A 24,894-nucleotide genomic window follows, 5' to 3' on the forward strand; every position below is an offset into this window, starting at 1 on the left:
CTGTGCACCACACCCAGAGAGTAGCCGCCACCCGCGCCCAACCCGCTGCTGCAACCAGAGAAAAGCCTGCACAGCCACGGACCCAGCACAGCCAAAAATAAATATTCACTGGCTCTTCCTTAGTCTTTTCTTCTGGATCTTCCTTCATTTCTAATCTCTTAATGTTAGACTGAGCACCGAAGAATTGATGCTTTCAAATTGCGTTGCTGGAGAAGACTCTTGAGAGTTCCTTGGATAGCAAGGAGATCAAACCAGTCAATCCTAAAGGAAATCAACCCTGAGTATTCATTGGAAGGACTGATGCTGAAGCTGAAGTTCCAAACACTGGCCACCTGATCTGAACAGCTGACTCATTGGAAAAGATCCTGATGCTGGGAAAGACTGAGGGCACGAGGAGAAGGGGGCGACAGAGGATGAGATGGTTGGATGGTATCACTGACTCAATGGACATCAGTTTGAGCAAACTCCGGGAGATGGTAAAGGACACAGAGGCCTGGTGTGCTGCAGTCCATGGGGTCGCAAAGAATCAGACACAACTTAGTGACTGAACAACAACAACAACAACGTTAGACTACAACAGTGCTCAGACCTCCAGATTTTTCTAGTCTCCATATACAGTTCACACTTACCTGGTCTCATGTAGTCACATGGCCTCAGTTACCTTATATTTCCATAACTCCAGGCTCTCCCTTGAATTGATTCTAGTCACCTGCTTAGGTGAGTGTTCTACTTGGATGTGAACATGCATCTTTAGCCTAAGATGTCTAAAACCAAACTCTTGATACTTGTTCCTTACGTGCAACCTTTTCTCAATCTTCACTGGTTGCTTAGGACATAATCTGAAGTCATTTTGATTCCTTACAAATCCAACATCTGAATGAGCAGTAAATCCTTAAGGGCATAATCTTGAAGAAATCTATTTCCAACTCTTCTCTATCACTAACAACCTAGTCTGTGCTGTATGCATCTCAAATGGAGCACTGTAATCGCCTCCAAACTGGTCTTTTACTTCTACAATCTGTTTTTCAAAGAACAGATCAGAGTAACCCCATTAAAATGTAAATATGATCATAGCTGTCTATGCTCTCAACCATCCAATGGACTCCCATTATACTCAAAATAGTTAACCCTAATCCTAACCCTAACCCTTGGGAGAGGCCTCCTCTGACCAGCCTACCTAAGTAAACTAGAACTTGGACATCATACCCTTGGTACTCTCTGTCTCTTTAGTGTGATTTATTTTTCTTCCAAGTATCATCACATTCTGATGGTGCATTACCTACTTTTTTTTCAGTGGTTTACTGGATATCATTCAGCCCTATAAAATCTCTGGAGGGAATTTTTTGGTCTTGTTCATAATCTCATTTCCGGTACATAGAAGTACCCACTACAAGGTGGGTATTCAATAATCACTTATTGAGCCAATGATTGAACATGATTTTATGGCTTACTCTCACTTAATGGGGGTCAAGGAAAATGATAAAACTTTGAATCTATACATTTTAACCCACACTTTTCATTCTCATTAAATATATTATCCTTCTTGTTCAAATTCTTTTCTACCAGAGCAACAAACAGGTAACAAAAATGATTGATCATCCTTTTGTGTCCCATCACAATATCTGACTGCAACGTTTGAGAGGCTAAACAAAAACGAACAAAATATAGACAAAACGCATGCAAACAAACAAGAAACTCACAAAACCTAGATGATTTAGGAATGAATAAACAGGTTCTTTCAAGACAAAAAAAGGTTACATCATTAAACAGATAAGCATAGAAGCAGTAGGAACAGCACTACGTAAAACCGTACTTCAAAAGTTAACACACACACAAAAATTTAGAGATCCTTTTCGGAAAATAGCTTTGAATGTCTTTTTTTGGTCACTGAAAGACACTTTTGATAGTTCAAAATCCAAAATTACTCAGTCTGCTGGATCTGACTCATAACTTCCTGTTAATCTCCCCCCACCCACCATGATACAAATCCACATTGTGTGGATCTGTTTTTCCATTTCATTCTAGATAAAGGAATGGAAATTTCTATAAAGAAGCATGCAACATATCTAAATACAGAACTATTTATAGATCTCACAAATATGTGACCTAAAGAACAAACAGAACATCCTGATTGTGTACTGGTATGTTAAAGATATTATCAGAAGACTTTGTACACATACAGAAAACTCTGCACTTGAATAAAGAATTTAGACAATATCTCAGTTAATGTGTTTTTCCTTGGACAGGAAGAGATGGGGTAGTCTAAAAGAAGTAGACTTTAGCATCTTACATTAAATGTAACAAATACACAAATCTGGAATCAAGATGGCCGGGAGAAATATCAACAACCTCAGATATGCAGATGATATCATTCCAACGGCAGAAAGCCAAGAGGAGAGTGAAAAAGTTGACTTAAAATTCAACATTCAAAAACTAAGATCATGGCATCCTGTCTCATTACTTCATGGCAAATAGATAGGGGAAAAGTGGAACAATGACAGATTCAATTTTCTTGGGCTCCAAAATCACTGTGGATGGTGACTGCAGCCATGAAATTAAAAGACACTTGCTCCTTGGAAGAAAAGCTATGACCAACCTAGACAGAATATTAAAAAGCAGAGACATCACTTTGCCAACAAAGTCAAAGCTATGGCTTTTCCAGTAGTCATGTGAGTTGGATCATAAAGAAGGCTGAGTGCCAAAAAATTGATGCTTTTGAACTGTGGTACTAGAGAAGACTCTTGAGAGTCCCTTGGACTTCAAGGAGAGCAAACCATTCAATCCTACAGGAAAACAACCCTGAATATTCACTGGAAGCTGCATGTTCCAATACTCTGGCCACCTGATGTGAAGAGTCAACTCAGTGGAAAAGACCCCGATGCTGAGAAAGACTGAGGGCAGGAGGAGAAGGGGGCAACTGAGGATGAGATGGCTGGATGGCATCACCGACTCTATGGACATGAGTTCAAGTGAACTCTGGGAGACAGTGAAGGACAGGGAAGCCTGGTGTGCTGAAGTCCAAGGGGTTGCAAAGAGTTGGACACAAGTTAGTGACTAAACAACAATAACAGTCAACCTCTCCTTGAAAGAAATATTTTTGTTTCACCTATATCTAGTGCAGATGTTATGAACATCAAGTTGTTTTTTTACCATCTTAAAGTGTGAAATAAAAGCAGCTTATCACTAAATTATGATCTGATGAGCTAACACTTTAATGTTATTGTTTCCTAAAAATAAATAGCTGCTGCTGCTGCTAAGTTGCTTCAGTCGAGTCTGACTCTGTGCGACTCCACAGACGGCAGCCCACCAGGCACTGCCGTCCCTGGGATTCTCCAGGCAAGAACACTGGAGTGGGGTGCCATTTCTTTCTCCAATGCATGAAAGTGAAAAGTCAAAGTGAAGTCGCTCAGTCGAGTACGACTTTTTGCGACCCCATGGACTGCAGCCTACCCAGGCTCCTCCATCCATGGGATTTTCCAGGCAAGAGTACTGGAGTGGGTTGCCATTGCCTTCTCTGAAAAAAATAAAAAAATAAAAAACTGGAAACAGTCGAAACTAAGATTCTCTTATAATCCCCATGCTTTCGAGTTACCTTATCAAGAAAACTGAAGTAAGTCTCACAAAATGATTTAACTTTGTTTGGAGGAATATGTTTTCTAAATAACTAGCAAACTGACTATAAAATCAATCAATCTTAACATATAATTCCAACAATTCTTCCATTGCTCTCTATTCCTTCTTCTGATTAAACTAAAAAGGCATCATATTAACTATGAGCTTTCTCCAAATTACCTATATAGAGAGGAGTGACTTCCTCAATTCAACACAGACCTTAGTGCAACTCAACATTTGCTTCTTATTGCTGGTCATCTCCAAACAATTTTTCTTCTTTAATAAAACTATCTACTATCAAGCATAGATCTATCTTTGTCTCTAACCTCTTTGATCAAAATTACCAAAATAGGGTCATTGCAATTACTATTCCCACAATGGGGTTATAGTAATATACAGTGCTATTATGTAAAGATTGCATCACTTTAGGCAAATGAATACTGATTAGAACTTTCCTCATAGAAAGTATCACAGACATTTTAAAAAGGAACATGAGAAAAAGACATAAATTTTATAAAAACTGGAATATTACAGAATAATTTTAGTGCAATGTATGTAATTACTTGGAGTGTTAACCCTGATTAAACTGTCTGTTTTAATCACATGGGTAGGGTTACCTGGACTATTAATAGTTTGGGTATGAAACATTTGCCTGCCAGAATTAATCAGCTAACGGGCAGGTTTTTGTTAATTCCCAAATGATCCTTTTGTATATAATGGTACCTAAATCAAATAAACTGAGATACGAAATTTAAAAGTATTACTATAGTTTGGTAGTAAATTCTGAAGCAACCTCTGATTCTCTAACATTACATTATGAATTTCAAATTAATGCTTAACTTTAACAACATGCTTCTGTTCATGTAAGGGACCTGTGCACACATGAAGAAGACACACATTAATATATTCAGTACTGAGTTGACACATTTCACCTCAAACAAATTAAATCAACCCATAGTTATAATACCACCATCCTAACCCAAGCACAAGAATAACTGCCATCTTGTAAGTACACTGTTTCAGTATGAAAATGAACTCTAAACAGTCCAAACTGGGCTTAAAAATAAGTTTAAGTACAAGATAGCTGCTTTTAATCCAGGAAGATGTAGTGAAAACTTAACTTTTCATATAATAGATTTCACATGATAGGTTACTTAGTAGTAACCTACTAATTATTCATTCAACAAACAGTACCGAAAGCCTACTTGTTGAGCCCATGTAACCTTTTGAAAAAAGCATTATTCTTTTAGAAATCAAAGTTTATATTTTCTCATAGATGTTTAATGCTATACCTTCAGAACTTCCTTACTGTTAGTTATTTTATATTCATATTGGCAATTAAAAAAAATCAAGCACAAACTATAAATAATCAGGGCCAATTCTAATTTTAAAAGATTCCAATAACTCAAACAACTGTAACATCTTTTACATAATTGAATTTGTAAGCACTTTAAAGAGGAGGGAAGAAAAGGAAAATGGAGAAAACAGAGGGAAGAGAATTAAAAATATACTCCTTGATTCTAATGAAGAAAAAAACCACATGCAACTGGAAATATATTACCATTTTTTCATATTACATACCTTGGTCTCTGTGACTGGCCTTGACTTGGGGTTTCATCTACACCTGGGAGACCACTGTTGGATTCAAATCTCTTTGAAGTTTCACTTTTTCTCACTAATTGTGAATGGAAAGGAACAGCACAAGTCATAAAAATATGAAATAGTCTTATTTAAAACATAAGCACTCAGAAAACACATTAAGATAATTTTTACATATCATATTCATATAATCAAATTAATGATATAATGTCATTAAACTCTTTAGTGGCAGTCATTTTATTTTTGAAAACAATGAATTATGTCCTCTCATATGAAAATGACTACACTGCTATTTGATGAAACTGCTATTAAGCTCCTATGGTGGTTTTAGTTACTAAATCATGTCTGACTCTTGTGACCCCATGGACTGTAGCCTGCCAGGCTCCTCTGTCCAAGGGATTCTCCAGGCAAGAATACTGGAGTGGGTTGCCATTTCAATCCAGGAATTGAACCCGGGTCTCCTGCACTGCAGGCCAATTCTTTACTGACTGAGCTATGAGGGAAGCCCTTAAGTACCTATAACAGTGTTAAAATGAGTAATTGGAAGCTTTTTGCAGTTTAAAATTTTTATATAGAATTATTCTTTTCACACCTTGTATCTGAACACTACTGAAAGAGAACAAAAATCATAGCTTCTTTTTTAAATGTTTTTTTTTAATTGTGGAAAAAGTCACATAATATAAAATGTACTATTTTTAACCATATTTAACTGTACGGCTCATTGGCACTAAGGACATTCACATTGTTTTGCAACACTCAACCATCATACATCTCCCAAAATTTTCACCTTCCTAAACTGAAACTCTGTCCCCATCAAGCACTAACTGTCCATTCCCTGCCACGGCATCTACGAAAGAACTTTCTGACAGTCTTAATTTGACTATTCTAGGTATCTGGTATAAGTGGAATGAAACAGCACAATCATGGTTTCTTATGAATGTTTTGCTTGTTCAGATGCTTCTTACCTTGCCTGAAATCCGATTCAGAGGAAATAATAGATGGAGTTTCACTGGACGTACTAAAGAGATCACTGTGGTAAGTTTTGTATCTTTGAACTGGTTCTGAAAGGATTAAAACAAAAACATTAGAAAGCAGTCTCATTAGCTGTTCCACATCATATAAAGCACTACATTTACTCTTGTGAGACCAGAACATCTGTTGCTTTAAATTTACTAGTCATGGACAGTCATTTAAAAATGTGACTACAATTTTGAAGTGGTTTGGCATCCTGGTTAGGGGCCTGGACTCTGAAGCCAGACTGCCTGGGTTTGAATCTCAGGTCTACTACTCACCAAGTGCATGATTTGGGGACGGTATTTAACTTTCCTGTGACTCTTCTTCAATTGGGTATAAGAGAAATGCGCAGCTCCTAAGGTTATTGTAGCATTAACTGAACTCATATGCAAAGCTCTTAGAATAGAGCAGATGCTATATAAACATCATTCTCTGTTTCAGGTGCTATGAGGGACAGAAAAATCCAGAGACACAGCCCCACGCTCAAATAATTTAAAATGCAGAAGTACAACGCTGCTGTATTTAAAATGGATAATCAACAAGGACATACTGTGTAGCACAAGGAACTCTGCTCAATGGTACGTAGCCTGGATGGGAGGAGAGACCGGGGGAGAATGGATTCATATAAATGTAAGGCTGAGTCCCTTTGCTGTCCACCTGAAACTTTCACAACACTGTTAATCTCCATTGCTAATTGGCTATACACCAATACAATATAAAGTTGTTTTTTAAAAAAATGTAGAAATACAAAATACTCAAGATGGGACATTTAGTTCCACCAGAATGGGATGAGTAAGCACGGGGAGTGGGCGGGGGTCTGTGCAGTATGTGCTCTGTATGAGGGGGGAAGAACTCCACTGAAATCTGAATTCTACCTTCTCAATGTTTCTGCCTCAGCCCCTCATCTTCACACTTCTATGATCACTACCACAGATGATAATTCGAAGATAAGTCTCATGCCTGGATTGCTTAACTGTCCTAGATTCCCCTTTCTGCAGTCTTGCTTGTCTCATATTATAACGCACATTAGAGAGGGTGAACTTTCCAGAAACAAAAATCTGAGCACATTGCTGTATTTCTTAAACCTCTTCAGACTAGAGTTTTTAAGATATAGTTTAGTGTCTCCTTAGCATTCACAGCCTTTCTAAGTTGATCCACGACTACATTTATAGCAATAGCTCTACACGCTGTGAAGATATAGGTTCTGACTTAGAATCAGATGAAAAGCATAGACCTCTCTCCTCCTGCAGCCCTAAAACACACGGGCACACAAACATTGACAGAGAACTTGAAAAACTCAATCCAGGGAGAACCCTTGTTTCAGGGCATCATCACCATCCAGTTCTCCAAATTTTCCACTCTTGCTACTGAATTTACAAATAACCAAAAGCATATAAACTTTGAAATTCCTTCCTCACATACTCTTCCTGCTAGAATGCTGTTTCTCCTCTTTTTTGTGGAATACTTTTTCTTTTTCCTTTAAGAGAAGACTGAAAGGAAAAACACCTTTTCTGTTCACAAAAGCTTTCATGACCACCTGAAGACTGAGTTACACACCGCTTCTGATACTTTCATATCACCTTATGTGTAATAATTGTGACTCTTCACTGCTTTATAGGTCTTTCCCTACCTGCTTGTTTTCCTCGACCTAAATCACAAACTTAGGCAAAAAGGACTGTGTCTGATGCATAGCAAACACAAAATAAATATTTTCTGAGTGGATATGAATAAATGAATGAACAGAAGAATATAAGCGATACACAAAGGTCACTGATGATCTTTAAAGAGGACTATTCCCATTGCACAGACAGGTGAGAGGCCAAATCAGGCTGGAAGGCAGGAAATTGAGAAAATGAGTAACACTATTCTTTCAAGAAGTTCGAAGGTTTGAGAAAGGAAAAAGATTTAAACAAAAATAAAGTAAATGAGACTAAATGAGTTATTAGGGTCTTTTTGGCAGTGAGAAATGTTTGAGAGTGTTTTTAAGCAGGGGATAATAAGCCTGTAGGTTGGAGGAGACTGCAAATGATGGTGGGGAATACAGATGGAAAAATGTGAAGGAAAAACAGGAGATGGGAAAAGACCCAACATACATAAGATGGCTAATGTAGGAGGAAGGAAACAAAGAAAAGAGCAAAAAACCAGAGGGACTCCTAAGAAACCTGTATTAGAAACATGCCTTACTCCTGGCAAGGAAAGTAAACCACTTCCCAAGAAGACAAGAAATTCTGCTGTGAAGAATGTGACAAGAGTCAGCAAATACACATGAGAGCTTTTACGTAGCAGTGAGAGTTTAGATGAGGCTAGAATGCATGAATTTTACTGAAGCCAATCAGAATGCTTGTGTGGCTTTTTCTAGGCACTAGAGAAAGCAGACCATGGGAAATACCCGAGGAGTGGTGTGGGATGCAAGGTAACAGGTGATCAATGTATGTGAGGGCTTCTTTTTCACTAGAGGGTTGTAAACTTGAGGGCAGGTATTTCACAAAATGAATTATTCCCTTGTGCTAGAAGGTATTTTAAGAGAGCTTATTAAAAAGAAAAAGAGATGAATGAATGAAACAATTAAATGGCACCACAGAAAGCAGGCTTGTAGAACCAGGATGGAAATGATGGGCTGGAAAAATTGGGAGGTCATGCTGAGGCAAAGGGTAGACGTCATGCGGGGAGGAGTAGGAGGATAAATGGCCATGGATTTGATGGAGAGGATATTGTGTATTGTTCTTACAACAATGTTTACCCAGAGAGGCAGGTATAATATGGGTGACTCCTACTTTGTCCAGCTTTGTATACAGTGAATGTAAGTGTCAAATAAAACTATTAAAAGAGCTTTGGAATTGAAAATACAAATACTGACCAGCACTTAAAGAATTCCATGCTACCACAGGAAGTGACATGGTAAAAAAACAAAAACAAAAACAAATTCCTCTGGTATAAGATGAACATGATTTGAAAGGATTATAGAAGATGTCAAATAATAGCTTTATTTAATACTACTTAAATTTAATGAACATAGTTAAATGATTATGTAAGAAGAACCACTATTTTCAAGAAGCACCAAAGAACTTTTTCTTTTGTTGTACAGAACTTCCATGGAAAAGTTTTGAGGGATTTTCCCAAGGTAACTTGACCAAATGCCAAACCTGGCATTGTACTGTATAGGACAGTAAAACCAACAAGGCCAAAGAGAAGACCCAAATGGATGGAGGCAATATAGTTTTATCTCACAAAGAAAAGTAGAAAGTTACAATAAACCTATTCAGTAGACAGAGTAGAGAAAGAACCTCAGTCACCTGAATCTATGCTATGCAACAACAATTTCATTAAATGAATTTACTCTTTCATAACTATTTCTGCAAAGTGGCTGTAAGAGAGTAAATTTTAATTTCAATTTCTATTCTTTGGTGGTGCTTTATAATTGTTCTTACATTATTTCACAGGTCCGTATTCCCTGTTTTCAGCTTGCCTATATTTTGTTTCCTGTTTCCTTTATTGACAACACTAGCAAACTGTTTGCAACCCTTGGGTTCCTCTGTAAGACAAATTAATGTAACTTTGACAAACCCTCTTAAAAATATAACAGTAAATCATCTTCCCTAGATGAACTGTTGGTCTTTAAAGGTTCTCAGTACCACACCTGGGGGAGGGAGGACATGGCCTTACGATGATTTACCACTTCAGAGTAACTGGGCTCAAGCACTCCAGAAACATGAACTGGATGACTAGCTTGGCAGGACAACTGAGGGTAGGAAGACCTGTCTTTTCCTCTTCTAAGTCAAGAGGGGTGTGATGACCTAGAGGGGTGGGATGGTGGGAAAGGAAAGAGGCTCAAGAGGGAGGGCATACATATATAATTATGACTGATTTGCATTGTTGTATGGAAGAAATCAACAACCTTGTAAAGCAAATTTCCTCCAGTTAAAAAAATAAATTACAAAAAAACATTAAACTCAGATTAAAAAACAAAACAAAACAGGACAGGAGTGGTGCATCTATGTTAATTAAGTGGTAGGGATCTTTTGTGAGCTTCTTGTATTCTGGAATGTACCTTTAAAAAAAAAATGTTGTTAGCCATGTTCCTTTCATGCAACGGCATGGCAGATCTAACGATATTAAAGTTCCCAGGCAACATTTATTACTCAGTCATGCTTATAAGAAGGCTATAATCAGATTTCAGTTTTCAGTCAAAATTTACTACTCAGTTGTGCTTATGAGAAAGGTTAGCCTTATAAGCTTTCCATTTCTGAACAGTAAATGTAACAGTTTCATAAATTATTAATAAATTAGATCTCCTTTACCAAGATCATCTGCATTGGTGCATATGGAGTGGCATATTTTCCAGATCATCTGGAAAGAAACACTTCTTGACTTTCTGATGGCCTACACAAGAAGCACCCAGTAGACACTAACTCTGGGCTCTCCTGGTGGCTCAGACGGTAAAGACTCTGCCTGCAGAGAAGTGGCTTCAGTCCCAGGAAGGGAAGATCCTCTGGAGCAGGGAATGTTGCCCACTCCAGTGATCTTGCCTGGAGAATTCCATGGACAGAGGAACCTGGCGGGCTACAGTTGATGGGGTCGCAAAGAGTCGGACACGACTGAGCGACTAATACTGGAAGATACTAAATAGACAGATACAGGCTTTATTCCTCTGATCTAGTCAGCAAAAGAAGGGTAATCTCTAATTTCCCACAAGAACCTAACATTATTAATAACTTCTTTTCAGAGGATCCAAACAACACAGATATGTTTTCTGTCTACACTTAGATGTATAATATTAGCATTTAGGTTTGGTCCAGATCCAAGGAATGTGGTATTAACCAAGTGATTAAAAAAAACAAACAAACACAACTTTTTATTATGAAAACTTAACAGACATGAAAACAAAGAGTATACAGTAAGTCTTCATATGTGCCTATCTCCCAGCATCAACAAAATCTAATAATTGTTATTTCAATTAGAAAGTTTTAGAATTCTTTAAAAAAAAAAAAAAGAGAGATGCTCCTAAGTATTTATAGATCATTACAAAGTTTTCTGAATGCTAAAATTCTGAAGTCATGTGCAATGAACCTGTTAAGAATATTCAAATACCCATTTTATAAAATACACATGTAGCTACTTTCATAGCAGTGCTAAAACTGTAACAGCAAAATTTTAAGCTGTCTCCATTACAACGAGAGAACTGAATTTATTTGACTTGTACGGTAAAATTAGATTCAGTATCTAATTTTTGGTTTGCAAACTTCTCAGCTAGTAAATATTTAAATGAAATCTACATTGTAGAAATCAGTGTACTAGAATTCCTTTAGGATCATGATTATTCCTCATTTCACTACATGATTTCTGTCTCTTTGACTTCCTACAAGGATAGTTTTTAGACACGGAATTTGAAGTTGGAATTAAGAATCTTAATGTAGAAATAATAATGAGTGCAAAGGAAAAAAAAATGGGAGAATAAAATTAGCCTGGATACATGTCACCAAAAAGGCAGCACCAAATTCAGTGTGTGCATGTGTGTGTGTGCGTGCGTGCGCCTGTGTGTGTGTGCGTGCGTGTGCGCATGTGTGTGTGTGTGCGTGTGTGTAATGTAGGTACATAAACACAGAGGAATACAGTGTCTCCAGAAAGCAATTTGTTGAATAGCGGTGCGAGGATGAGAAAAATAGGGACTGCAGAAGAATGGCTCAAAGAATTAATGTAGAGAACAGACATGTGGATGTGGGGGCAGGAAAGGGAGGGTGGGGTGAATTGGGAGATTAGGACTGAGCATATACAGGACTTCCCTGGTGGCTTGGATGGTAAAGCGTCTGTCTACAATGTGGGAGACCCGGGTTCGATCCCTGGGTTGGGAAGATCCCCTGGAGAAGGAAATGGCAACCCACTCCAGTACTATTGCCTGGAAAATCCTATGGATGGAGGAATCTGGTAGGCTACAGTCCATGGGGTCGCAAAGAGTCGGACACGACTGAGTGACTGAACTGAATTGATGTGTAAAATAGATAGCTAGTGGGAACCTGCTATAAAGCACAGGACATTCACCTTGGTGCTCTGTGATTACTTACAGGGGTGGGATGGAGGTGGGAGGAATGTCCAAGAGGGAGGAGATATATTTATACATATGGCTGATTTACATCTTTGTCCAGGAGAAACTAATACAACATTGTAAAGCAATTATATTTCAATTAAAAAAAATCTGGATAAAAGTCTAGTTATAGAGATTCTATCATCATATATTCTCTGACAATATCTTTTTATTTCTAGTATTTCTAGTATTAATTTACCATAATTAAGAGTATACCATGTTTTTGCCAGATTACAACGTATAGAAATCTGACAGATATTTTACTATCCTTTAATCTGGATTCTCTAAACTCCAACTCTAATAGAGCACTGACTCCACTTTTACATAGCAACTTTAAAAGGCAGCTTTTCAGTAGGTTAGCATTCTATCATAAATTCTTGACACTTAAAAGCCACAATTTCCACCAGCTCTTAACACACTTAACACTTTAAACATACAAAGTTGTGACACAGGGTTAGGAAGACTTGCATGATACACAGTGCTTATGCAAAGCTGTTTTAGATGAAACACTAAAATCTACAATCTTCACATTAAAATGAACCGAAGCCAGCACAAAGTGTAATCGAAAGGCACCATTTACAAGTGACACAGATTCAAGCTCAGACACGTAACACCAAGAAATTGAGACTCAGGCAGTTGCAACATCAGGAATTAAATAAGCAAAACCTGGCATTTCTTTACCTCCTTTAATACATGGCCCAAATTACACAAAAAAGTTTCAAACAGAAATGCACTAAGATGGCTGGTTTTGTCGCTAGAAATGTTGGGGGGAAAAAAAATTAAACCCCTTCATTTTTATAGCTATGGTTCCTAACAAATAAAATATTTCAATATTCAAATAAGCAGACAAACAAAAGTAAGAACACTCTGTATTCACGTGCCAAGTGTTTTTCTCTATGCTTTCTTTTTAGAGGGTTAACTTCTGGAGATTAGAGATTGTACCTTTTTTATGATCAATAGAGTCCAGTGTATTCTATATTACATCACACTGCATGATACAAGAAGATAACATATCCTAAAATTCTTTGAGAGCTAGACATGATCAATAAAATTTTTAACAAGGAGGAACGGAACTCATCTAAGTATGAATATATATATATATGTATAAACAAGGAAGGTAAGAGAGGAGTATTCTGTGAAATATAAATGACTTTATAGATGGAACATCTGTGCAGAGTAGGATTGCTAGAAGAGTGAACAGTTCCTCTACAAGGGTTTTGTATAACATTGTAGCCACAAATCTAGGCCAGCTATACCACTCTTCTAGCATCCTCTAGCATCCTTTGTTGTCATGACTTCAACTGCCCCCTCTAAAGCTTTCAAACAGCACAGAGCTCTAAAGAAAATGATTGCATTTGCTGTTGATTGGTCAGGCTGTGACTTGTGATTTTTCTCTTAGAGCTGGACAAAACAGGAGACGAAGATGAGATTTCTCCTCACTATATAGGATAACTCAGAGAATATTATTGTACTCTGTATCTGAAATAGCACCATCGAATACACTAAACATTTAGTGTTAAGAGCCGTGTTGCAATATTCAGCTTAGATTAACTGAGTATCTATTATACGTCAGGCAGAGTGGTGGACACTAAGGATATAGCTATGAATTAGACCAGGGCAAAATTCTGGTGTCTACAAGAGGAGAAACAAGCTCCTCAAAACAAGTAATTTCAGTGAAAAATACAGGCCATCATCCTGAAGTGTGAAGATGAGAGAAAGCTTAAAGTCTTAAGGCAGAAAGCTGCATGAATAAAATCATGATCATTTAAAATGGCACGTATTGGGGGAGGAAGCGGGGGAAGGAAGGAGAGAGAACACATATATTGCTGGAGCGACTTGTGAGATGGGAAATGCAAGAGGGTAAGACTGGAGAGAAATGATAATGGAGATAATGGAAAGCCTTAAATGCCATAATCTAAGGAGCTTGAATTTTATCCTGCTCAACTGATGAAAAGTTATTAACTGGCTGGAGGCAGGGAAGAAATGTATTCAAATATGCACAGCAGGGACACAAATTATAGGGAGGACAAATTATAGCTGAGAGATCAATTTAGAAAGCTAATTCTATAGTCCATGGACAATAGAAGGAACTGAGAGACTGGGATGAAGTGAAGAAATATTTTGGAGGTTAAAACTGTTGGGGGACTGTCTTGGTGGTGTAGCGGTTAAGACTTCATGCTTCCAATGCAAGGAGTGCAGGTTTACTTCTTGGTCAGGGTACTAAGATTTACCACATGCTATGTGACCAAAAATAACAACAACAAAGAAAAAACAAAAATAAAAACCCTGCATTTGGGACTTTCCTAGTGGCCCAGTGGTTAAGATTCAGAGCCCACAGATCCCTGGTTGGGGAACTAAGACCTCGCATGACATAAGGTGTGGCCAAAAAAACCCCCAAACTGTTGGGTCTTAAAACTTGTGTAGATACTCATTACCAGTAAGATCTATTTTAAACCTCCCTTAATACATATCAGTCCATACTTTTCAGAAGGTTTCTATATCAAAGCCAAACTGGGTCTATGTTAACTAAGTATGAGTTAGATTTAAATTATATCTCTAATTTCTGATAAAGTAGCCAGGGATTTCTGTGGACTCCAAAATCAGTATTATGTTACTATGAATATAGACATTGGAAAACTTGTTTTGGTTTCATTTTTAACTTTCCTTAGTGTTTAAAAATGCAATTTCATTCTTCCACTTGGATAAATCAAAAAAGCAAATGTCTATTCTCTGTTGTTTTTAAGCTAAAGAATAACTTACTGTGTATCTCTTCTCAAATGCTTCTCAAACCGATTTTTCCTCCATTGAACATTGGTATTTTTTACTGGACAAATTCTAAATGAGAATGGTTTGAAGCTGCCCTATGTTGCTATGTAATTTAAAATATTCATTTCCTTAGTTGCATTAGCTAGAAAGCACTTGCTCAACAGTAACCTGTGACTTGTAAAAGTTACAAGTCCGGTCTACTTAGCTGGAATTTGTAGATGTAGGACATCTCCTACACTGAAGAAGTTCTACTGAACAATGCTGGTCTAAAATATAAATCTCAGGACTTCCCTGCAGTCCAGTGTTTAAGACTTTGTGCTTCCACTGAAGGAATGGCAAATTCGATCCTTGGTTGGGGAACTAATATCTCACACGCAGTGGGGTGCAGCCATAAATAAATAAATAAAATATAAATTTCATCAGCCCTGGAAACACAGTGGGCACTTGATTTTTTCTGGCTAAGTCGCTGAATCCATCTATAAGTGCTCTTCAGAGATGCTAAATGTACTTGTATCTCAGTGTAATTATTCAGTCATTAATACTTAAACACATATGATATTTGACTAATATCATAAAATTCCTGTTTATTCATACTTACTTCTATGGAAACTGATTATTTAAATTATTTAAGTTCAGGGAGTAATTCAAATAACAATCTTTTTTTTTTTTGAGGGGAGGGGTGCTATCCAGAGGGAAATAAAGTGAAGGAAATAAAAACCTGAGTAGTTCATCTTTACCAGTTCAGGCTCTTAGAAAAGAAAGATAAAAATTTAAAATACTGAAACTGAAAAATTGAACTTGAAAGCATTTCTCTCCATAAAATGTCATTGTACTTAGTCACTCAGTTGTGTCCAACTCTTTGTGACCCCATGGACTGCAGCCCACCAGGCTCCTCTGTCCATGGGGATTCTCCAGGCCGAGAGTACTGGAATGGGTTGCCATGCCCTCCTCTAGATCTTCCTAACCCAGGGATCAAACTCAGGTCTCCCGCACTGTAGACGGATTCTTTACCATCTGAGCCACCAGGGAAGCCTATAAAGTGTCACCAGTAGCATCCAATACGATGAACTGTAACATTTATGAATCCACCCTCTTCCTTTTCTGAAATGTAACTATAAAAATACATGCGCTTTCAAGTGCAATGGAATGAACATGAATGGAAAGGAAGTATTACGATGCCTCAATAATGAGAACAGCCTCACATACTTGAGTGTTTACATACTCGAGTTGCACAAGAGAGTTTAAGCTGCATTCACAGAGCAGTCATAAAAGAGCAAAACTGGGCTAGACCAGAAGACACAGCATTGAAAGGAGCTGACACTTAACTTAGACATGATGTACAATGGGTTGACTTTTTTTTTTATTTTTTTTCTTCTTCTCATTGATATGAATCAGCCATGGATTTACATGTATTCCCAATTAAACTCATTAAATAAGTCCTATTTATCCACAGTCACTTTTATAGAATTTAATTATATCTGTTGTTTACACTCTTCCTTCTAGTATTGCACAGAATGCAGGGGAGTTTTGACTGTTGTAAGCAAAATGCTATTCACGGTCCCCACCCAGGGCGTGGAGTGCTGTTCATACTAGACTCACAGTACCGGTTCCAAGTCAATCTCTCATAATCAGAATGTGCTGCCAACCCACAGAGCTATGGACAGGGAGTGTGTGGTAATCACCCCACAAACAGCACAGGGACAGAAACTCTCATTAGAAAGCAGGCGATTTCTCAGCTCTTGAGATAGAACAGAGAGACGTGGAAAAGAAAAGCCTGGAAACAAAGAAAGAAAAGAGTAGAACAGGACAGTCCTATGCTGAGGTGGAAAGAGCGAAATGAAAAGAATAAAGAAAAAAAAATAGGGAATGACATCAAATTGTAAAACTAGTTTCTATGCGAGAAAGCTGTTATGTTCCTTTCTGCCTCTCCTCTACTACTTTATGAATGTTGTTGTTCAGTTGCTAAGTTGTGTCTGACTCTGTGACCCCATGTGCCAGCCTTCCCTTTCCTTCACTATCTCCTGCAGGGCCACCCAAGACAGACGGGTCATGGTGGAGAGTTCTGACAAAACACGGTCCGCTGGAGAAGGGAATGGCAAACCACTTCAGTATTTTTGCCTTGAGAACCCCATGAACAGTATGAAATGGCTTTATGAATGTAGAAAATTTTTAATAATCTTAGGAATAATCTTTTATTTATAATTTTTAACTTTCAACTACAATTTATTCCTTGGAATCTTTCTTGTTCTTAACTTTATTTTGTTCTCAAAGAAATCAGAGCACTTAATACTAACTGTTGCTTTTTGATAGCTTACTCTCCTATCTCATCAGGTACTGGATAACCATTTTACAGATCCTGCAATAAAAAAGCCCCATCAAAACACTACCCCAAAAAGGAAAATAACCCCTCTGTCTGCTACATGGTTAAATGGAGCTCCATCTCAACCCCTCACCCAGTATGGTTTACTGAAGGAAGACCCAAACGAGCCTTTATTTCATAATAAAATATTGTTTTATTATATTAAAAATTATATAATGTTATTAAGAAGAGACCTAACGGGTCTGATGATACCTTAAAATGAGATATTTAAAATGGTACCCAAATTCCTTCCAGTACCACTCCATGATTTTAAAGTCTGGTCTCCCTTGTGCTAGTTGGCTGGTTGGTTTTGTCAGCTGAGGAGATGCTGTGGAGGTGATTTAGGTACAGGTTCCTTTCAAGAGGATGGGGCCTGGGCTAAAGGAAACAGCTATCCATTTGAGGTTGAAGGAGACAACAGTCTTTTCCATCAGTTCATGAATGTTCATGTGCCCCAAAGAATGAACCAAAATTTAGCAATTTCTTTTCTTCTGATTATTTATTATCCCAATGGACACTGTAATACATCTTTTTTAAAAATTAGGAGGTAACATGTAGTGGGAAATCCTTAGACTGGAATGCCAAATCTGTGATGGAAATTTACAATCTCCCATAATGATGGAAACTTTATCATTAACCAGTTATGTGATCCTGGGTATGCTATTAAATCTTCACATGCCCAAGCACATGCGCTCTAAAACCTCATCTAATTCTAAAATTACTGATCCTCAGTAGCAACTTTCAATTGTAAAGATCACAAAAACTGTACGGAGTATTATAACTTTTAAATGCTTTAAAATAGGAATGTTTCGAAAGAAAGGTATACAAGAAAATGGGCATATGAATAATATCCACTGTTCTGCTTGATCTGTCACACATAAAAGGGATCCAGGAAGCCTACTTTTCATAAGAATTAAATAAGTGATTTGTTATTTTCCACTCTTTTTTCTTCTTAGTATACTATCTAAACTCTTCATATTAACAATCTGTACTTTGCACAGCCAACATAAATTATTTTACCTTTACAAAAAGACAGCACAGCATAAAACCAGCAAGTTACTTAACTAAATAACTAGTAAGAGTTATTGCTTTTGAATTCCAAACTTCAAACATTCCTTTCAAACAATGCTTTTAGTCAAAAGGAAACATTATTTATTATTACTTGCAGGCTACTATATAATAATGGAGCTTATTTAACATGGTACAAGTATTTCCATAATAAACCAACATTTTCAAGGTGTTCTATTTTGTTTACTTAAATTTGGTTATGAAATATACTCTAGGGAAAAAATTGGTAGATATTTTGTGGGAGCAAATGCTTCTGAAAACTCTTTTAATGCCAAAGATAGATTTCAGGATAAAAATTGTCCTACATCAAATAATTGAAAGCATATTTTATCTTACTTTTAAAAGGAAATCTTTTCCTTTTCTTGTATCTCATAATAAACCTAAAATTTTTCAATTCAGAATTTTTTTGGGGGGGGTAACAAGTTAGTATTTTGAACAAATAAGGGTCTATACAGATTATATTGGGTTGACCAAAAATTTCATTTGGGTTGTAACCTTATGGCCAACTCAATATATTATCTTTACAGATATATATGCATATCTGAAAACAAGTTGATCTATTTGAGTTTCTTTACACTTACACATACATGTATGCACATGCAAACCATGACAGAGGTTTGCTTATAGGAAATTCCTATAAATTACATATTCAAACAAAACATGTTAAACCGACTATTTACTATAATTTTAAAAAATATTTTCACCAAAGTTTTGATTTTTTTACTATTTAACTCTCAACCAAGGTTCAAATGTAAAAACACTTCTCTCAGACTTCACATATCCAAACTACTACTTGCAGAAGGGGGCGGCAAATGGTTAGCTAGCATCACCAACTCAATGGACATGGATTTGAGCAAACTCCACGAGATAGTGAAGGACAGGGGAGCGTGGTGTGCTGCAGTCCATGGGGTCACAAAGAATGGGACATGACTTAGCTACTGAACAATAACAACAACAATTTTAATATTCACATGTTAAGAAAAGATACCACTGAACCTCTTAAATGTTAGAAAGCCATCTAAATTGGTGTGTATATTCACTCCTTATATTCTGAGATGATCATGGTTTTATCTGTTTGAATCACTGAAGGATTGTTCCCCGCCACGCCCCCCCCCCGCCCCCACCGCCGCCCCATAACAATGGGCAGAAGTTATTTACATAAATGTCTCCATGAGGGAATGCTCATAAGAATGTGAAGCTAAATCATATTCATATGTTAGCTGTGGTGTAACACTAAATAGTCATAAAATACAACTTCTGAAAAGAGAGACTTTATTTTAAGCTACAAAGTGACTACTTTTTGCTGTCACAACTCTAAGACTTAAAGAGTGAAATCATGCATAAAATAAATTTCTAAGTTTTCATTTTCTGTCTTTGAAAGCTTTTAAATATTTATTTACTTAACTTCACCGAGTCTTAGTTGAGGCACGCAGGATCTAGTTCTCTGACCAGGTATTGAATCCTGGGCCCCTGCATTGGGATCTCAAGAGTCTTAGCCACTGGATGACCAGGCAAGCCCCTGATTTTGAAAATTTTTAGATCTAGGTTATACTCGACTATCTCATAATGCTGGCTAATGCTTATAAAAGTACAATTATATACAAACCTATAGTATTAATGGTTCAATAATTTTCTCCATAATTCTAATTTCCTCACTAATATGCAATTCCTACGTTGAAAAAAATGCAAGGCTTCGTTTGTGAGAATTAAAGCACAATGTGGAATGTATTTTCAGCTCTAGAACTATGCTTGAAACTTAAGCAACAGGACAAACCTTTAGCAGAGTATTTTAAGGGCAACCTATGAATTAAAAACATTCAACTAGGACATTGACTTTAAAAATACTGAACGAATATGACGCTGCATTATGTTACTACTCTCACTGAACTAGAAGCACCTTAAAGCCCCTTAATCAGTTATGTCCCAGGGGTCCAGTGATCAAGGGGCATATATAAAACTTTAATCTTCAAAAATGTAGAGGATGAGATTGAAAACACTTATTTTGCTTTCTGTTCCATCTATCTGTACTAAAAGTAGCCTCTATCCATATGACTAGAACACAATTTTATTCTATTCAATACACTGTTCTTTGTGCATCAATCAGGTATTTTTGAAAGAGCATTCCCCTATAAATAGTAAGAATTGGTAATTTATAAAGTCATTTTATGCTCCCATAGTAATTTCATAATAATGTAATTTATTAATCACTTTATATTCATTACCAAATTAATTTATTTTTATTAAGCCCATTTTATATACATGGGCTTCCCTGGTGGCTCAGACAGTAAAGAATCTGCCTACAGTGTAGGAGACCTGGGTTCAATCCCTAGGTTGGGAAGATCCCCTGGGGAAGGGAATGAAAACCCACTCCAGTATTCTTGCCTGGAGAATCTCATGGACAGAGGAGCCTGGTGGGCTACAGTCCATGTGGCTGCAAAGAGTTGGACACAACTGAGTGATTAAGTGCACACATACATACAGAGTCTAACCTAAGACCTGGCATGATTAAGCCCCACTGCTAAAGTAAGGATCACGTAACCGCTGAACAGGGTAAATAATTCAAGCCTAGGCTACCTGACTCTAAACTGATAAACCTAAATACTATGATTTCAAAAAACAGAGATCTAAACAAAAATAAATAAAAACATGGATCTAAGCATCATTCCAGGCCACTGTACTATCACCAGGCTAAGCTGCACTTGGATAGCTGACTTTGATTAACTGTATCTCATTTCCATGAACCAGTCCTTTACGGAAGCCTCCCACAAGATGGTGCGTGAAAGACGATGCTGTGGAGGATTAAAAAGCAATTGAAAACACGGCCCCTGCCTACCTAAAATACTGAGAGACCATAAGGTGGCTGAACCGGGTCTGTTTAGCAGAGATGACTTTTGCAAACAGCGTACTTTAGTTAGGGTTTTCGTGGGAGGAAGAACAGAAGCTGATAAAGAAGAAAGAGCCTGACTTGGGTACAAAGGTTTGGCAGTGGAAATAAGACTTATGGAATGGTTTCATAACCCTTCTTTATTTCAAAACACAATTGTAAACAATTCAATTCTCTCTCAAACACACACAAAATTACTAACCTTCTACATTCATGGCTTCTCTCAGAACCTGAAGTTTCTTTTGTCTTTCTCGGATTCGGTCCAAAGCACTTGATATTGCCGAGGAGGTGGGCAATTCCCGTGTGTGAAATGCTGGGTCCATTTTCTGAGGGCCAAAGATATCCAAGGCTAGGCTTCCATCCGAGTATCTTGCCTCCTTTTTCCTAGGAGTGGTTGAAGTCCGCACTGTAACCGCCTTAGGAAGACAGTGCTGGTATCTGTCAGTCTCCCGAGAAGAGAAGTCTCTGTCACCTGTGCAAAGCAGGTCCATGGACGAAGCCCAGATCTTCTTTTTGGGAAGCACATCAATGCCAGTGACAGCTTTTTTTTCTGGGCCACTAGATTTGAACGGGTAAGGGGAGCAGGAATTTTCCGAATCTTCTTGTCCAGAGTTATTATCTGATGAAAGGTCCTTGAAATAATCTTCCTCATCTTGTGTGTCTTTGATAGATAGAAATCCCATGGATTTACTAAGCCCTTTGTTAAGAAAGGCCTGATGACAGAATGGAGACTTGTATGTGTCTAGAACATCAGAAGTAGAGCTTCTTCCTGGAATGATAAGAATCTATCATGTATGCACAGAATTTTCAGAAAATAACTGGAATGTAACCTTACTACTGACAATGAAAGTGGTGGCATTTTCCAGTTCTCCAAATGGAGAATCAGAGATGAAATGGGATGGTGATGATGATAAGGGAACTGGAAAAAAAACGCTATGTTTGTTAGTTGGATGCTATGTTTCAGAGTTCAATGTTTCTTACCAAATGTTATCAGTAACATATAGAACTTGGTTTTTAAAGTAACATTGTTTTATATTCAAAGGTGAATTATTTGGGTTTAAAAAAATAGATAAGATATTCTGATACTATCCAGTTTGGTAGATATTAATTATTCATAAAATGATTTGGAGTTAATAATAGAATACATAATATACTCTTTTAATGGCTAAAGATACAATTCAAATATGTATTATTTCAATATAAAGCCCTGCCATTTTCTGGTCATTCAAATAAATGTGCTCAAAGAAAAAACAAAATATTCCTGCTGTAGTATTTGGAATTATCAAAGTTTTATTAAGACCATATATGTTTCCAGAAAATTTGATTATGTTTAAAATCCAGACAATTTGATTGTGTTTAAATTATGTAAGAAACTTAATTTTTCTATAGCAGACCATCATGTCCTGAAATAGTTTTTCCTCTCAAACATTATGCATCAATATTTGTCAACTGGAATAAATTACCCATTCTTATTTACACTTTGGTCCTTGACATAGTTAAAACCAGTAAGCCATTCTAATATTTTTTTAAGGCAGCAGTCTATAAATGCATTGAAGAGGAGCAAAAATGCCCAGCCAGAAACTTTTTGAATTCACAGATTCAACCACAACAAAAAATCACACATATATATGGCTCCACTATTTAAAAGAGAAATGTAGAAAAATACTTTATAGTTACTAACATCAATAACCCATAAACACTGAAGATTTCCTGAATGACCATCTGTGATCCTTCTTTGATAAGCTATTTGCTATGGATACAATATAAAATGATAACTAAAACCCTTCCCAGTAACAATAAATTATTTATTAACATATTTGAATAAGTCAATTGCCTCTTCGGGGTAACAACTATTAGCTTTCTTCCCTCACCACACATTTTACCTTAAACATCATAGTCAAAATTAATTTCAGAATGGCAACACATAACTGCTTGAAAATTAGATTCAAATGTTTTGCTTTTCTTGGAACTCATCTTCCCCTGAACATGAATCCACTCAAGTGCAAGTAAGGATACATCATGTATCCAGGGCTCAGAATACTGGGAAATAGACCACCCACATCTGGATGTATAGATTGCCACACACTTTGGATCCTAATATAAAATAATTTAAAACTGATAAACATATGTCTATGTTACAGTACTTCAGTGGTGAATTACATTCTTAAATCACATATTGAAACTGAGTTATTTAAAATTGTATTAAAAAATAGAGAACAAAGATATTCTTAAAAGTTTATAGAATACAACAGATAAAAAATAGGAATCGAAAGGATTTAAGAATCATAGAAGCATACATGAGCTCAACATTCTGCCTCCTTTTACTATCTTGGCTACCAAGCTGAGCCAAACCTTGGAGAAAATCAAACAAGTATTCTGGCAGCAACATAAATTCATGGTCAACCATGATGGACACTCAACATCACTCACTTTTGACAATGACGGATTCACGTTTCCTCCTTCTTTCCCACCTTAACTCTCTATCTGATGGTCTTGTCTCATATTCCACCAAGAAAAAAGAAGTTGTCAGAAGAGAGCTCTTTCATTGTTCCATGACTAATTCTATATATCTATTTGTCTCGGCAATCTTTTCCCTACTGTCCCAAAGGGTGAAATTTCCTACCAGTTGAAGGCCAATACCCAGTATGTGTTCTATTCCCCCCTCCTGTTACTTTTATCAATGATTTTGCTTCTTTGGTTAACTTCTGCCTGCTCTGCTTCCATCCTCCTCGTCTCCCATTTCTACTGAGTCATTCTCATTAGTATACAAACGTTCCCTTATATCTCTATCACAAAACAAACCCTCTCCCCTCTGACCACATTCCCCTCTAGTTACTGCTGTCTCTAATTTCTCACTTCCCATTCATTATTCTACCCACTTTAGTCAACTTCCAGCTCCTCTCCAACCTGGTAGCTCCCATCATGTTATCACTAATGGCATCCATATTACCAAATTCAGTGGACACTTTGGTATTCATATTTTACTTCTCAGTGACAACTAACAGTGAGAACAATCTCTTGAGGAATCCCTTTCCTCTCTTTACAAGCCTGGTTTCCTACTCAGACAGCTCCTTCTAAGTCTTTTATTTCCTCCTCTACTGGATATCAAAGTGTTGGTTTTCCTCAGATGTTGCTTTTAGAATCTTTATGTTTTCACTCTATTAACAAGGCTTTAAATACTATCCACATATTGACAACCCCCAAATTTATATTCATGGCACTGACTTCTTCTGGGAGCTCCAATCTGAAACAGAAACTGGAACTTCTATTTGTGTATCTCAGAAGCACCTCAAAGCGAACATGCTTAAAACTAACCTTATGCCTCCCACACCCAGAGATGTCCGTTACCCCACTCTTTGCAACTTGGATCAGTGGCGCCATTATTCAACTGATTGCTCGAAACAGAAATATGGGCACCCTCCTGAAACCCTTCATCTTCCTCATTTCCCATATTAAGTTCATCAGAAAGTGCTGCCTACCTAAATTCTCAGATATGTTACTCCATGTGATTAT

At 37.1% G+C, this 24,894-nt stretch overlaps 1 protein-coding gene across 10 annotated transcripts in view; it reads right to left on the minus strand.

The window, feature by feature from the left end:
• The window catches only part of PTPN13 (protein tyrosine phosphatase non-receptor type 13), a 210,786-nt gene that overhangs the window by 83,412 nt on the left and 102,480 nt on the right, over positions 1-24,894 (minus strand). For 9 of the 10 annotated variants that reach the window (XM_043906258.1, XM_043906251.1, XM_043906249.1 and 6 more), the window contains exons 7-9: positions 21,584-22,150; positions 6,177-6,272; positions 5,194-5,287 (exon numbers count right to left, since the gene is read on the minus strand). In XM_043906258.1, the coding sequence (XP_043762193.1) occupies positions 5,194-5,287; positions 6,177-6,272; positions 21,584-22,150 (757 nt within the window). The remainder of the gene's footprint in view (positions 1-5,193; positions 5,288-6,176; positions 6,273-21,583; positions 22,151-24,894) is intronic. The other variant, XM_043906254.1, reaches the window with a different exon arrangement.

The sequence above is a fragment of the Cervus elaphus genome, chromosome 6 (genome assembly GCF_910594005.1).
Source record: "Cervus elaphus chromosome 6, mCerEla1.1, whole genome shotgun sequence".
Lineage (NCBI taxonomy): Eukaryota > Metazoa > Chordata > Mammalia > Artiodactyla > Cervidae > Cervus > Cervus elaphus.